The 15,684-nt window shown below is 42.2% G+C and overlaps 1 protein-coding gene across 1 annotated transcript in view; it reads left to right on the top strand.

Annotated features, from left to right (window-relative positions):
• cdh2 (cadherin 2, type 1, N-cadherin (neuronal)) overlaps positions 1-4,189 on the top strand; it is a 59,323-nt gene extending 55,134 nt beyond the window's left edge. Inside the window, exon 16 of the mRNA XM_071519166.1 lies at positions 2,556-4,189. Within this exon, the coding sequence (XP_071375267.1) occupies positions 2,556-2,762 (207 nt within the window). The 3' untranslated portion in view covers positions 2,763-4,189. The remainder of the gene's footprint in view (positions 1-2,555) is intronic.
• Positions 4,190-15,684: the final 11,495 nt, after the last annotated feature.

Below are 15,684 nucleotides of genomic sequence, written 5' to 3'. Positions count from 1 at the left end.
CGCTCTCCTGTAAGCAGAGAAAGGGATTTTAAATTGAATCAATTATTATCAGAATTGTTTTCATCATTTCTCAGCTGCAGGAGAACGTTTCTCATCTCGCACATATCGGTTCAGACATGTACCAAGTCAGAAAAAGTACATGATACTAACTCACTAATAAAATATATAATTGTTTTTCTCCTCACTCTCCACCAGAAGAAGAAGCCTGAAGATCAGAGTTATAGATGTGTCAGCATAGAAATAGGGGATGAGAGAAGCAATACATTGGCTTTCCGTAGAAATGCACTGTTCAACGCGCCCTCGTTTGCCTGAGGCCATCATTGACTCCAGCATGAAGGGAGAATGTAAAATAACGGTCATGTATTTTTCACCAGCTCCTACAGACACGAGTTTCACAGCATTACAAATGGAGTCCTCTCCCAGTTTTTGGATCGCTCCCATGTTTTTAGATTACAACTTGCCCTTTCAGCTCTGCTTCTCCCCCACCATATATCTCCCAGCCCCCACTCATTTTCTCTCTCACAGAGCGTCTTCAACACACCTAATACACTTGTCATAACAGCTGATACTGAGTGAGATTGAATGTTTTGCACAGTTCTATAAAGAATGCAGTGCAAAAGCGTGCACCATTCTTCATCAGACTGGTTTTTACATGCCGCCCCCCCCCCCCCCCCCCCCCCCACCCCCAGCCCCCCCCCCCTCTGAGCATCCTGACCCAGAAATTCACATTGCAGCCAGGCAATGTCGGTCTGTTTTTAGTCCCAGATTTGAATGTCGCTAAAGCTCAGTCATGGTAGATCCGCCGCTTACATGGAGCTGGAATCTGACCTGACCAATAAGGGCTAGCTGCCAGAGGAGCTGGGAGGGAGGGAGGGGGGGGGGGGGCTCTGATCTTCAGCCTAGACTGTGCACACAACCCCATGCCCCTGCTGCCTTTGGCTCTTAATTAAATAAGAGGGACGGAAAAAATGAAGCATAGGTTTAGCATACGGACTTTAACCTCTCAGAGGGGCAAACAAAAGTCTATTATTCAACTCGTAGTCCGTTCCCACAGAGGGGGGTAACAGTTAGTACATTAGCACCAACCTGACACAGCCTTTCTTGGTCACAGGTAGACGGGGAGGTCACACGTTGCCACAGAGGCAGACAAAGATGAAGTGATTGTATTCATTGTTTTATGTAGCGCCTTGTTTCAAATGAACTTCGACGCCTTGGCAAGGACGTCTCTGAATGGGGACGCTAGTCGGTTTGATCACAGATCTCTATTGTTATCCATGTGAGTGATGCCAGAAACATGAATTGAGGACAGTTCACTATTTGACTAAGAGAGGCGATTGTCTCCAGCACAGTGGATGACTCAGTTTTAATGGAATCAAGGGGGTGAGCTGTGTGATTGACTAACCTTATGAAACCGCCGGTGGGGTGTTGGTTGTAGACGGAGGGGGCTATAACCAGCAGAGCAATGATGGTTGTAATTGTAATGAACGATCCATCTGTCATATTTCGCACCAAATTATCAGCACCACAGCCCAGAGCAAACATTTAACGAAGGCTAACAAGTGGAAAATAATCACTAAGTGCCCGGGCACTTTATTTCAATCCATCTTTTCATTTGAGAGCATTGCAGTGCTATAATGGCAGGGCAGAGGAACCTATAAATCTTTGACAAGTTCCCAATGAGCGGAGGTCTCGTTTCTCTGTGTTTTGTTGCTCTGCTTCTTTAATTCAGTTATTATTTGTTAGGTGTCCTCAGCTGTGGTGATAAGAGAGGAACCAGGCTTGGATCCAAAGTGGTTCATGGCCAAAGCACATCTCTACCGCTAGATTAGCAATCCATCAAGTCTCCTGAGTCCTGTTAAGGAATAAGGCTGGAAATCAATAGCAATCCATAAGGACCTCTCATGACGCTATGAGGGCTTCTGGGAATGTTAAGCACAATCTTCAAAATGGAAACACTCCCACCTCCCAGAGCCGCAAGATAACACATACACACGCATGCGCGCCCACACACACATGCTCCTCTCATCTCTTCCACAGTCGCAGTCAGTGCTTACTCCTAGTTTTGCACAAATATGAAATATTAAAGATATTGTTGCCATCCAGACAGTAGATGTGTCAGTGGCAGAGTTTTGCTGCCTGTGCAGGGCCTTGAGCAGAGAGGATGGGAGACCAGGGTCAGAGGGGGGAAGGGGCCGCCTCATCTGGGGAGAGGATTCCAGTGATCTGAGGCTGCTGGTCATGCTCAATCTTGGCTTTTGATCAAGTACAGGATAATCCTCCATCCCAGAAATATCAGGAGAATCCCCACCAAAACACTGTGGAAACTCGCATGAACATTAGAGCCTGATTAATCCGGACAAGGACCTGATTTCCTGAACATGTACAGAGGGAGAGCCGCTGACTGGGTTCAGAATAGATTAGCCTGTTTTGGGTGGAAGCGGTGGGGGCGGCGATGTGTTGTTGATATGAGTCACTTTCCCGTTGCAGACGGCGTCGGTGTGCGGACGTGGGATTAATCTCCTCATCTAACTGTGTTTTTATTTCCTTCTGCGCAGGGACTTAAGGCAGCAGATAACGACCCCACCGCTCCTCCCTACGACTCCCTGCTGGTGTTTGACTACGAGGGCAGCGGCTCCACAGCTGGCTCCCTAAGCTCCCTCAACTCCTCTAGCAGCGGGGGTGACCAGGACTACGATTACCTCAACGATTGGGGCCCTCGCTTCAGAAAACTGGCAGACATGTACGGCGGAAGTGACGACTAGGACACACAGCCTCCTCCACCGCCCGTATTGAAGGATGAGAGAGAGAGAAAAATGATGATGAAGAAGAAGGAAAAAAAAGGAAAGATTTCTTTTTTTTCCCCTGTTGATGGACGTGGACAGCTTCTGATATACCGATATTCCCCGACAGAGTGATGGAACTATGACAGAAAAGAAACAAAAAATAAACATGATTCTGAAATTTTTTCAAAAACAACCAACCTAGGCTTATTGTTGTAGTCTACGCATACATATGCTTGTTGAAGGCTTAGGCATAGGCTGTGGTCCAGTTTTGGAGGAGATGGGAGGGAACATTGGTGGACTGTCACCGTTTGGATCGTTGGTATTGAATGCGCTCAGTTACACTTGAATTTCACAGTACAGAAGCACTGGGATATAATGTGCCTTTTTGTACATTTTTTTGGATCTGAATGATTAGTTTTATGTTCAAGGCTTTAATGGTACTGACTTTTGGAGTGATTTCAAACATAAAAAAAAGTATGTTACACTATGGTATGCTTCTACATGCTTTTTTTCTTTGGTTACACAATGCTCCTGTTTGTTGGAAAGGATTATTTAAATAAACTACAAAGATGAAGAAATGATGAAGGATTCTTTGTTAGCTTGGATGGGAAGAAACAATTAAGAACAGCACTGTACAGTACGCTAGACTTCTAGACTTTTTCACTAAAAAAAATTAAACTTATGCAGCTGGTTGCAAATAAAGGGAGTTATGAATCATACTTTTGTAGCAGAATAAGTTTTTTTTCTTTATTTCTGAAGTGATGTAGTATTTTACAAAAAAAACAACTGTTTTGGTCTAATCCATGTACACTTCATTTGCCTTAGTCATCATCTGATATTTTCAACTTTTACTTCACTGTAAAAAGATGTGTGTACATAATGTTTTTTTTTCTTTATCTTTTCTTTTGATGTAGTATATGAAGAAGTGCAAAAGGTTCCAAACTTGTAAATGTATAATTTGGACTACAAATTAAAGTTTTTTGCATGTTTTTATCTTTTCACAACAACAAAAATGAGAACTGTTGTTTCCAAAATTTATTTACAAAGTGAAAAAAAACCTAAAAATCCGGGTGACATTAAATGTGTAGAAGTTAAGAGAGTTTTTTCTATAAAATATGGATAAAAAACATCTGACAAAAAAAAAATAGAAAAAAATAGCGATCTTGTCAGCACAACTGTTTGAATTTGTACCAAAAAGGGGGGTGGGATGGTATGACATGGTAGGCACTAATTACTGAATCAGCTTTAAGACTGGGAAAGGTTTTGGACTTAAGCCTTGTGGATAACCATATGTACTGGAATACAAATTATACATCTCTGACCCCAACCATCCAAATAAAATGCTAATTTTGGAGCTAACAACTGCCTCTTTATTTGTTTTTTTCCTCAAACTCAGCATTGTTTCAGAGGCTTAATTAGATTATGAACTGTGCAATCTATCTCGCAGGACAATAGCTGTAAACAAAAAACAGTTAATTGTACATTTTTTTTTTACCAGAGGGGAGAATAAATCATTTCTACCATTATTTATTATCAGTTTGTTGTTTGCACACATTGTATAGCAATACATGCTAAGGGCTCATACAAATCCATAGATAATAATTTGTGTGGCTGGAAGCTAAGAAGAAAACAATGAGCTAGTTTCTGCAGCGCTATCTGTGTGTCTCTAAGCTAACTGAAGGTCAAAAGGCCATGGCAACTCCAAATCCATCCAGCGCCCGGCTGCTATCAGGGATTTGGAGCGTACAGTACAGCGGTCCAGAGTGGACTTGACCTCGAGATGGAGGACGCCCCCAAAAACTGGCCCCAGGGACTCTGCATGTATCTGGACTCCTGGGACAAGTGGAGGGGTGAAAAGGCGTATGAGGAGTGTGTGTGTGTGTGTGTGTGTGTATGTGGAGTGGTGGCAGCGGTAACGATCTGCTCCAGCTGTCACGTGCGAACCGTCTTTGGATGCTGAAAGTCACAGAACGTCAGCCGTTTAGCCTTCACCTGCCCTTCCCCCCCTCCGCTCCCCTCCCCCCTCTGCTGCTCTGGGACTCCCACTTGACGGAGCCACTGCTCTCACCCGGCTGAATAGATGTGGACATGGCTTATTAATTCAACCAAATTAGACAGGAGCAAGTTTGCTTTTGTAGCCCTCGCACAAAACACAATGAATGGCTATTATAAATCACCGCTGAACCATAGTTGCCTTTTGTTTTTCCAACTGGTGTAATTAGCTGGCCTGTGTTAATCAATTCCCCATACCGCTCCAAAATATCAGTACATTTTCATACTTCCCCCACTTACATGACCTGAGGAGTTCTTCTTCTGAGTTGTTTTCAGACGGCCCTGTCCGGTACGTATCACTTATCTCAGAATGTGCTTAGCCACGCACTCCATTTCCCAGAAGAAACACAAAATTTTATGTTGCCCAGTCAGATGTACCGCTAAACAACAAACCGCTCGGCCCGGAGGGGGATTTTTCAACTGAAGCTGAGTCAGACTTGATTCACCAAAGGTCACTTCCTTTAACTTTGAGGTTTTCAATTCAGATGCCTGGTTTTAATGTGGTTCCTGTGGTTCCTTTTCCCTAATATAAGGGGAAAGGAAATTTCTCCACTCCAAACCTTTGCCTAACTACTTTCTTTGCTTTGTTCTTGCCCCAGCAGGCACAGATGTGGTTATAGTGACTCACCCTCTCAAAACAGCTTTATCAAATCGAGAGTTCAGTCCACCTTGTTTTTTATGGTTTAGATGTTCCCAAAGGTAATGTTTGTAGACCGGGCAAGCAGGACAATTTTTCAGAGGTGCATTTTATACCAGTAAATTACATACAAAACATGTCACAGTATGCAGCGCAGTGCTACAGTATATAAAAGGCTGTGTTCTTAATGCAGCCCCCTCCACAGCTGTGATTTGTCCACAGTCACTCACTCCTGCCCTGCCATATTGTCATCCTGATGCTCAGATTGCTCCAATGGCTTCATATCCGCAAAGCACTGAAGTCCTGTTTCATTTTTTAACCCTCAGCGGGGAAAAAAAGAAAAAAAAGAAAAAAAAGAATTGATATTCCAGCACTGCACTTCAATTTCACGTCATGGATTATCCCCGAAGGAATGCTGGCAATCTAAGAGAGCCCAGGACATAAAGGCAGCTGCTACACCGCTCCTTCACTCTCCACACCCAAAACATACAGTTGTGTAACATTTAGACACATGCGGTGTTAGGGGCTGTTTAGCAATGCAAGAAAAAGCACAGGTTCAGTTAGAGTGAGACATCCTGGAATATACTTTTTTTTTTTTTTCAGGGAATTTTAAAATGACAATATGTTTGGGGGATTATAATCTTTGACTTGGATTGACTGGACAGTAATTGGAATGGCTATTGTGTGAGTGGCATATTTTCATCACTTCTTTGCCATATGGCCCAGCAAGGATGGATAAATTAATTGCTCAAAACAGTATCTCATTTACACATTTTAGCTAGCCGACAATGGATAAAAATAGTAATGCAAGGGAATTTAAATATGCAGAAAAATATTTGCAAAGCTAATTAAGTTGGATGGAAATGACATCAGCGTTATCTGCCAGCAGTTTACGCGGATGTCTTTGACATATAAAATGTTAAATGCAAATGAAAAAAAAAAAAAAAAAAACACCTCAGGAATACAAAATGGTAAATAAATAATGAATGTGTGATCATTTGTTGGCTAGCGTTGTGAGCTTTGTTGTCTATCCTGGAGTTAAATCTGGCTCTGGTGCAGATTGCATTCCAGTGACTCCATGTCTTCTCCAATTTGATACAATGCTGCAAAATGTGCTGTGGAGAGTGTTTTAGTTATTTTTAGTTTTTTTTTTTTTTATGCAAAATATTAACTGCAAATACAAGGAGGAACTCAACTTACATCCGCCAAAATGCTCCCAAGATGTTCTCTTTGAAAAATGGCTGTACATTTCTGCTCTTACAAGCACCCCGGGGCCCCTTTTATTGACTGTGAAACATTGCTTTCACCAACACCCCCTCACCGTCCCAGATTTACTAGAGAGCCATCCCAGCTCAGTGTCTGGATGGCTGAGCAAGTGTCACCTCCGCGGCCAAAGAGCCACCCAGCCACCATGGGGGGATTGTCAGCAAACATGCAGAATACAGACTAGAATCAGATGCAAACCAGCGGCTAAGTTATGCTGCTCCTGACCTTTGGTGGACTTTGAGAAGATGGATGCTACCCGGCCTATCGATATAAATTTCTGGCCCCGCAGCAGTGAGAGCATATCTCTTATAGTATCCCGGCCTCTGCTGCGGCGCTACCTTTCGAATGAATAAGTAAGCAGGCTGGACGATGAAAAGAGCACACACAGAGGGCACACACACCCAGTAATGTATGTCTCTGTATACGCCTATTCACTTATGTAGAATCAATCAATTTCATTTCGACACGATTGCCTTCTGACTGTGATACTGGATCAATATGTTTGGATTGCTCCGGCCCGCAGAGAGTGGAGGAGACCCGATTCTCGAGTCCCAAGCTGGTGCGGCGATCAAACCGGCATCCAGCCTTGATCTACGGCCCCCTCTGTTCTCTCTGACTCTGGGCAGATATCTCCAGAACGGCTTACCCTCTGTTCCAGCAGATATTGTTCTTGCCTCTGTTCACGATACCGATTTATCAGCTCTCATTTATCAGGGCCCCCATCCCGCCATTATTCTCATTCCACACACAGCCGTGACACTGTGGTCACAGAATGGGGGCGCGCTGAGACGAAAATGATGAACGCTATTTCTTTCATAAGATGCATATCGGGCTGAGCGTGTGATTTTCAGCTTGTGTATGTGAACGTTCAATGTCACTTTCCGCCGCCTGCGAGCGCGCGGAGAGCGTTCCTCATCGCGGTGCGGATTCTCCTGCATGAACGGTTGATGTGTTTCACAAAGGACATGTAATCATATATAATCATGCACGCACATACACACACACACACCCAGGCCATTTATCCATCTCTCTCTCTGTGTGTCTCTCTCTCTCTCTCAAACACACACACGCCCTTTCCTTTCTTATCATAACCTGAAAACGACTACAAAGAACAAGTGGATTAAGCAAACATCAAATGGCATCTCTGCGCCCTACAGAACAGAAATACTATTTTAACGTCTTCTTTTCCTATGAAATAATAGTCGAATGAATGAATAATTGTTGCATGAATCTAGACAACAAAGTAATAAGGAAAGAGAGGAAACAATGAAGTCTCCCTGGAGAGCCTTTGGATTTATATGCCCTTTTAAACTGGTAAACACTTGACGTTCCATCAACCTCATGTCATTAAGGCTTTATGTCCCTTGGCCACATCCACACAATAGCTGGATAATTTCTCCCAATGAGAAAAAAAAATGTTACTAAGGTCTTGCGTTGTCTAGTGTGGGACTTCATGCACAGCGGCTAATAAATGTGTTGAAGGCTAGACAGCACCAGATCAATGTGCTGCTGATTGTACAATGGGACAGTTGTATTATTGTCTATATGGAGGGGGAAAAAAGAGGGCACTGGGTCGTCTTTCCTGTCTACTGGTTCTATTGTAGTCCCTCATTCATATGAATAGCTGAAGGCTACAGTGACAAGCCAGCAGCCACACAGGAACAAAACTCCCCACCACAGTCTAAAGAACATCAGTTTTCATTCACACAATCACACAATGGTAGCTGTGATAAGACAGCACACATTGATTTAACAGCGTTTTAATCAGGCTGTAATTTTTTTTTTTTGACGTGTATAAAAGAGCGTCCCTTTAGCGCAAACTTTATACTTTTTTTTTAAAATTAATTACACTTGATTAACATAGTATTGAGTTAGCAGCTCTAAATCATTTGTCAGCTCTGAAATAAAATGTGTCATCGTCAAACCCGTCCGCTTTGACTGGCAGTGCTGATAAACACAGAGATGACACACTCCCTATTATCCTTTCAGGCCTTAAATTCAATTGACAAAATTTCCCTGATATAATAAATGGCTCAAACTGGTATTTCATGCTGATATGATGCTGCCCCAGCCACCCTCAAAAAGGTGTGAAACAGATTTTACACGGCAACGGGATGATGTTAAATGAGTTTTCACCCTCAGCTGACTAATCTCTCTTCAGGCCATCGTTTTTACAAATGTCTTCTTCTCTTGGTTTGACCCTTTACCCTCCATTCTAAGTGGAGAACAGCTTTAAAAGCAGGGTGGCTTACTGCGAATGTCTCTGCTCTCTCTTTGTCAGAAAGTTTCACAAGCTTTGTCCTTTAGAAGTCCAAAGTCCAAGCACATATTTTACTCAGGGGGAATTTGAGAAGTGTCACATTGGGCCTTATTGCTAACCGGAAGACCTTGGATCATTTGCATGTCTCTTGTGGATGGAGGAGATAAAAAATACACCCTGTTATTATTTCACCAGATGAAATCTTCACAGGGGTTGATTTATGTTGCTATACAATCTGCCCATATAGAACAAAATGACTTTTTAGGAAGTATCCCATTTTGAAAACCTCTCTTTTTTTATTACAGCTATAACACCATCTTAAAAACTCCTACACTATAGAGATTATATAAGAACGGAAATTGATCCCATCAAATGAAACTGTGGCTGCTGCGGAGCAAGCATTTTGCTTATTTCAAAAGCTCTCTTAGGACACTACATGTGTACAATATACTGTATAGGAGCCAAAGATAAAATAAATATAATCTCCTGCAAACACTTGGGCTTGACCAACATTTACTTAAAGTTATTGTTTTCTTTTCTTCTTGTTTTAGGTGCATAGAGCATTGAAGAGCAAAGACAGCATCTTCTGTGCAAAATTGACACAGATGGTCAAATTTAAAGTCCTGAAGACCTTTAAGACACTGTTTTAAGATCAGCTCTCCCATATAAAAATCTATTTTGCCTGTAAAAGAAACTTATTGGGGCGTAAAAACTGGGTCCCAAAAGCAGGCAGTATCAAAAGAGAGATGAAGACAGCGGTGCCAATGGTAAAAACGTAATAAAATATTCACATTACATAAACAAGCAAAAATACATGCCTGTCAAAATGTATAAATCATCTCCATGGCTTCGAGGCCCCGAACGGCACATACAGCATGAGGTTAAATGAACAAATAGAACCTTTTCTGAATCTATATTTTCTACCCTAGAAATCCAGTGTACCACTAGGATAAGGCCACACTTCAAATCCAGTTTCATCAACATGATAATTCACAAGTCATGAGCTCAAAAATTCCTTTACATCCTCGATTCCTTGTGCGGTTAGATAACTATGATTCCAACAATTGCACAAATTCATTGTATTAAAATGCAAAATATGGCAGAAATGATGCCCATAATCAATATATATAGGGCATATCATCCACTTCACAATTTCAGCTCGTTATCCCGAGCTATCGTCACTTCACTTCTGAGCCGGCCGTCATTGCAAATTTAACTCTACATGTATGATTCATTGATTTTCCCAACTTCAAGATGGAGCACAACTCAGAATGTATTGTTACAACTGAAAAGTGTCTGGACATGCTGGCCCGTGTCTGGATGCAGCTCTGCTCCGCTCCGCCATTCATTTTGGTTTTGGCGATGCTTCACGAGCTCAGTGAAAATACATCAATAACAAGGTATCCAGGGACTGAGACATCAATTGCATACGAGGCCGGGATCAATAATTAATTTAATATAACACACCACAGTTTGAGATCTGTTACTGCCCATTAGTGTCTTGAACAGGAACCATAGAGATGTCATTAATACGCATGGTCATGAAATCATTATACAAGGGGAGAGTAGGAAAATATAAACATCAGAGGTGAGAGTTAGTCGGCTGCAACCATGAGAGCAAGTTCTTAAACTTTTACATGCAGGATAACATTTCACGTGTATTCCCACTACATTATTATACATTATAGAATTCAAAACTGTGTAATTCATAGTAACGCGAGGAAAGCTGAATTCATCCACAATGGATTTTGAAACGCGAGTCAAAAGCAGAAGGTTCTTCCTCCAGTTAACCCACAAGTAAGTCAGCCAGGAACAGGGCAGCACAAAATGCTGGTAGCATGACCTTGTTATCCCGGTGTCTTGATGTGAGCTCCAACACCATTAATGGCATGATACTGTGATCAATCACACCTTATAATGAGAGAGATGTGAAGCTTGTCTCAGCCCTTCACCCGCTTTCCCTCTTAGCTGCTCTCATTCTCCATCTCTCTCCCATTCTTTCCGTCTGCTTTCTGACACATGTGGCTGCTTGGCTTCATTGTACAGCGGTGGGTTTTTAAGCAACGCGTCCATATTCCTTACCCCCATATTTCGCAGTCTTTTGAGGATTATTATGGCAATGCTGGTTTCATGTTGAGAACTAGACCAACTTGTCATAACTCCTCAGGCATAGCTACCAGTGGCAGGTCACTCAGATCGTTTACTAATGAGAAGGAAGGGAGAAGAGACTCACAACAAATTCTGTAGAAAAACCATGGATATCCAGAGAGAGAGCGACGTTCTGAGTATTTTTTTTTAAACATCAAAATGTATTACTGTACCTTACCTGTAGGGTGTGGGAGTGCAGTGTGTTCAGTTGCATTGTGTGAGCACAATTCAAAGACACAGACTGACAGGCTGTTTGACTTAGATGAATTGCTGTCATCCATGGGGAAATATTCCTGCATGCCTTTATGTTTTCAGTAAGTAGACAGAACCTGTAACAACAACAACATGTAGATTTTATATTTAGTGTATTTAGTAAATGAAGAGATATTTAAAAAAACAAAACAAATGTACTACCCATTATATAATCTATTTTGACAAAATCTGCACCACTTCTAAGACTGGCCATTGTACACCAGCACGGATAATCTCATTATCAACTGAATGCACACAGTGAAATTCTTTTAAGTAGGCATCCCATTTAAAAAAAAAAGTGCATTGTATGCATGAGTGAGTCTGAAATCATTAACAATGTAATAAGCATAATTAGCCATAGATATTGGCCTTTGCTATCAAATCCCACCAAAAGGTGGGCAAGGGCGGATATGTTTTGTGGTGCTTTGGCTTTTTGTCCTGGCAGACAGAGAAGAGGGAACCATAATGTGAGCAGAATGGTAATCCCTGCAACTGATGAGCACGTCTGGGGGAGTGCTGAATAACACAGGGGTGGATCATTGGCCATCTATCATCATTGCTGCAATATTGAGCACACCCTTATCAAGGACGACATTCATGTGTACACACACAGAAATTACCTCAAATGAATGTCTGATATGGCCTTCTCGCATATATCACCCCATATGCTTCACTGATAATAAAGTGTTACTGTATATAGATTAAATCGGAGAAAACATTTTGCTAAACCTGTGACAGTGTCACAGAGAAAACAACACAACCCAAAGCACCTCAAGGACCATTAAAAATGCCTTTGTTATAATGGTATGTAAAAAGACTACAAAAAAACACCCGCTACTGGGGAAATGCATTGCATTAACCATATGGAGACACCCACACACCTCCCATGGCATAAAGGCTATCAGTAACAGGTCACTCAGATGATTTACTGCTGATACTGATGATAGTGTAGAGGGAGGAGACGCTCATAAAGGTTAAACATACCTCAGACTGCCTTCAATTCTCCATTATGACTAGAGGAGTCTAATGATCCCCTTTGTCTACAGTGTGAGAATACAGTGAACTTGATAATCACACTGCACATCAAGCAATGGATATTGTCCATTATCTAAATGGTATAATTGATGTGAAACAGTGGATTAAGGGCGGATATGACTGGCTACATTCCATCAGTAGTCCTGCAGCGTTTGGCAGGAAGAAGCCATTGTCTTCTAAGCACTTGACTTGAGTCTTCCTCTGGGGTTTTATCCACCATACGGAGGAAAGAGGGGGCGGGGGGGAGGGGGGGACTGGGGGTCCTTGTGCAGAGGCATCCTTCTCTTTTTGGCTCTGCTCATGTCAGTCCCACAACTCTGCATCTCCAAGCATGAAGCACCCAGGGACAGCATTAAGGTGGACACATCTCTTTGTGTTTCAGACACTGCGGTGGCTGGCAGGGTTTGCAGGGACTGATTGGCTGAGAGAGGAGAACCTTTTGGATGTGTGTGGGTAGGAGGCAGTGGGGAAACCAATAGGAGCTCCTCTTATGTGCGAGGACACCCACAGACTCCAGTGGGAGATGTTCTGACTGAGCTGCCTACAAAGGTGGAGGAGGGAAGAAGAAAAAAGCAAGAGAGAAAAATGTGCAGGGGAGTGTGTGTAAATTATTTGCCCAATCTACAGAGGACAAACTGCGAGATACCGGGTGTTAAAGAAACTGCACATATCCTGTTTAGCATTCCCAGAATAACCTAATTTAGATGATGTCGTAGGACGCTAGGGAATTGGCCATTCCCAGGGCCCTGCAGGCATATTAGCACGACACCTGTACCTGCATGGCAATGCTGGAGGAGATATTGCTCAGCATCCAAAGAGCTCCGGGAAACACATTTTTAACAACAGTCAACAATTTGTGACCTTGGTACAAAGAGACAGTTTTTCACACACTTAACTCAAAGCAGCTTTCTTCAAGAGAGAAAGATGGAAATGAGAGAGAGAGAGAGAGAGAGAGAGAGAGAGAGAGAGAGAGAGAGAGAGAGAGGATGAAAAAAAAGCCATTGCAGAGTACATTTTTCCAAAGCGAGAGAGAGGATGACACAGGTCACACGCCATAAGCTGGACTGGAGCCCATGTCGTCATCATATGTACATGGTCTCAGTCCACCGACTCACATAATGGACTTCAAAGCCTTTCTTTGAAATTCACTTGAATTCAATTCTTTTTTTTGCCTTGAACTTTGCCTATGAATCTACTTTCACATGCTCCTGACCATGCATAGCTTAGAGAGTGACGTTGTGACATACCATTGCAAATAACTGCTGATCATGTCTGATCAGATACACACTGGCAATAACTACACATTGTAACTGTGTGTGTGTGTGTGGGTGGGTGGGTGCAAGGAGCCACATTATGCCAGCATGGCTCAAAATGGCTCCACAGGTTTTAATACTGTAGATGCTGTAAACAATGCCGCAATGCTGTAAACATCCTGTCTACAATCATAGAAGAGCAAATTACTGACTATAATGACTACAGGGCTGGGCTTTCAACACTGTAACAAAATAAACCTATATTTATGGCAGGCTATCACTGCAGAGAAGATTTTCCCAGCTTTATGGAGGCATTAATATTGCAGGTCTCTGGACATTCTCAAAACTCATATGTTTTTCTACAGCTGAGCAGAGAGGTGAGGAGGTGCTGACCCATTTCAATAACGAGGAACAATGAGATCCATCCTAAAGCTTGCAGGAGAACTGCCTTGACCATCCCTTATGCACAGTCTATATTTTATTCATATGGATATTATCACTGTGCTGGAGTGGGAATAAAGACAATGATTAATATCAATATCTTGACAAAGGAAGTGTCTCTAAAACGGTTGGCCAATTTGCGCTCTTCTGAAACACTTTTGTGGAAAAGACAAAAAGCCGAGTGATTAGTTCAGGCTCATTGGTCTCGGAGCTTGGAAACAAATGAGTAATGCTTTGCACACTCCATTCCCCCCCCCCCTAACCCACCCCTCTGAATCCCACCCAAGAAGTGGTACGAGCGATTAGAGCGCCATTAGTTGAGCACAAGGGAGGTTCAGTTGTGGACTGCACCAGATTTATGATGGCGGGGGCCCACGCACCAGTGACCCTCTTCAAGCTGGCCCTTTGTGAGGCTCCACCATAGATACAGTTAATGGATGCACACGATGAGCCTCAATGGCCCCGTGATGATGGATCTGGGGCATTGTGAAAAGCTCTACAGACAAACCAGGTATTTCAGATGCCTGTCACCCAAACTCTGAAGTGGGAGGAGGGCAGAGAGGAGCCTATGCTGCAAAACTATTCCCGGGAACATTTGGAGAAATATAATTGGGACACAGTACAGCGTTCCTGAGGATTATTTTAACTACAGGTGGAGGGAACGGATTTAATTTTAATCTTGCCGAGGAACTGACCCAGAAGTGTCCTGTGAACATGGACTAATGCATATTTACAGACTTATTATTGTTTCGTATGCACAGACACACATACACACACACATACATACATTCAAGACATTCAATGTAAAGTCAAATGTAGACCATAGACTAAATACATGACATAATACACATGACCAATACATCATAGTAACATAAATGGTTAATCCTTATGTTACAGACACAATATTGTTGGTATTAGGGTCAGACCAATATATCAGTTTGGCGATATATCAGACAAGTATTCACTTTTTAATTAAAATTGGATATCGGCCAATGATAACCATCTCTGATATGATGGATACAATGCTAATTCTCTTATACAATTGAGTGCACACTCAGCACTAATATTTCTTCTTCTTCGTCTTCTTCACCATCTTCTTCTTCTTTTTATTATTATTATTATGGGTTTCAATGGAGAGTTTTAGTGTCCCTTGTTCTAAATGCTGTTTCAAAGGCTTTTCCACCCTAAAATTGTCAGGGAAACACTTAATACTATACTAAAGATATACTATCTTTTGGAATTTTTTGAGCATAAAAATGATCAATAGATGTTGAATATCAGCACAAAATATCATCTATTGGTAGCTTCAATCAAGCTTCAATATCGGTATGAGTATCTGCCTTGTAAAACTCATATCCGTCAAACCCTTGTAGATATGAGTGAAGAACCCAACAAGTCTCACATAATCATCCGAAAAGCTTAGAGCTGTTGTGCATCGAGAAGTAGAAGAGTGATGTCATATGATTTGAAATTAATAAGCATTTTTTACAGCTTTGACATTCTCCACCACATTTCAAACACTTGTGGCTCTGCTAACAGCCTCCATTTCATTAAGCC

This window comes from Centroberyx affinis, unplaced genomic scaffold, assembly GCF_046629955.1.
Source record: "Centroberyx affinis isolate AG114_WGS23_722 - 3 ecotype Tasmania unplaced genomic scaffold, CSIRO-AGI_Caff_v1 ptg000668l_1, whole genome shotgun sequence".
Classification (NCBI taxonomy): Eukaryota; Metazoa; Chordata; class Actinopteri; order Beryciformes; family Berycidae; genus Centroberyx; species Centroberyx affinis.
Note: the sequence above shows the minus strand (reverse complement) of the source record. Positions and strands in the feature narration are given on the sequence as shown.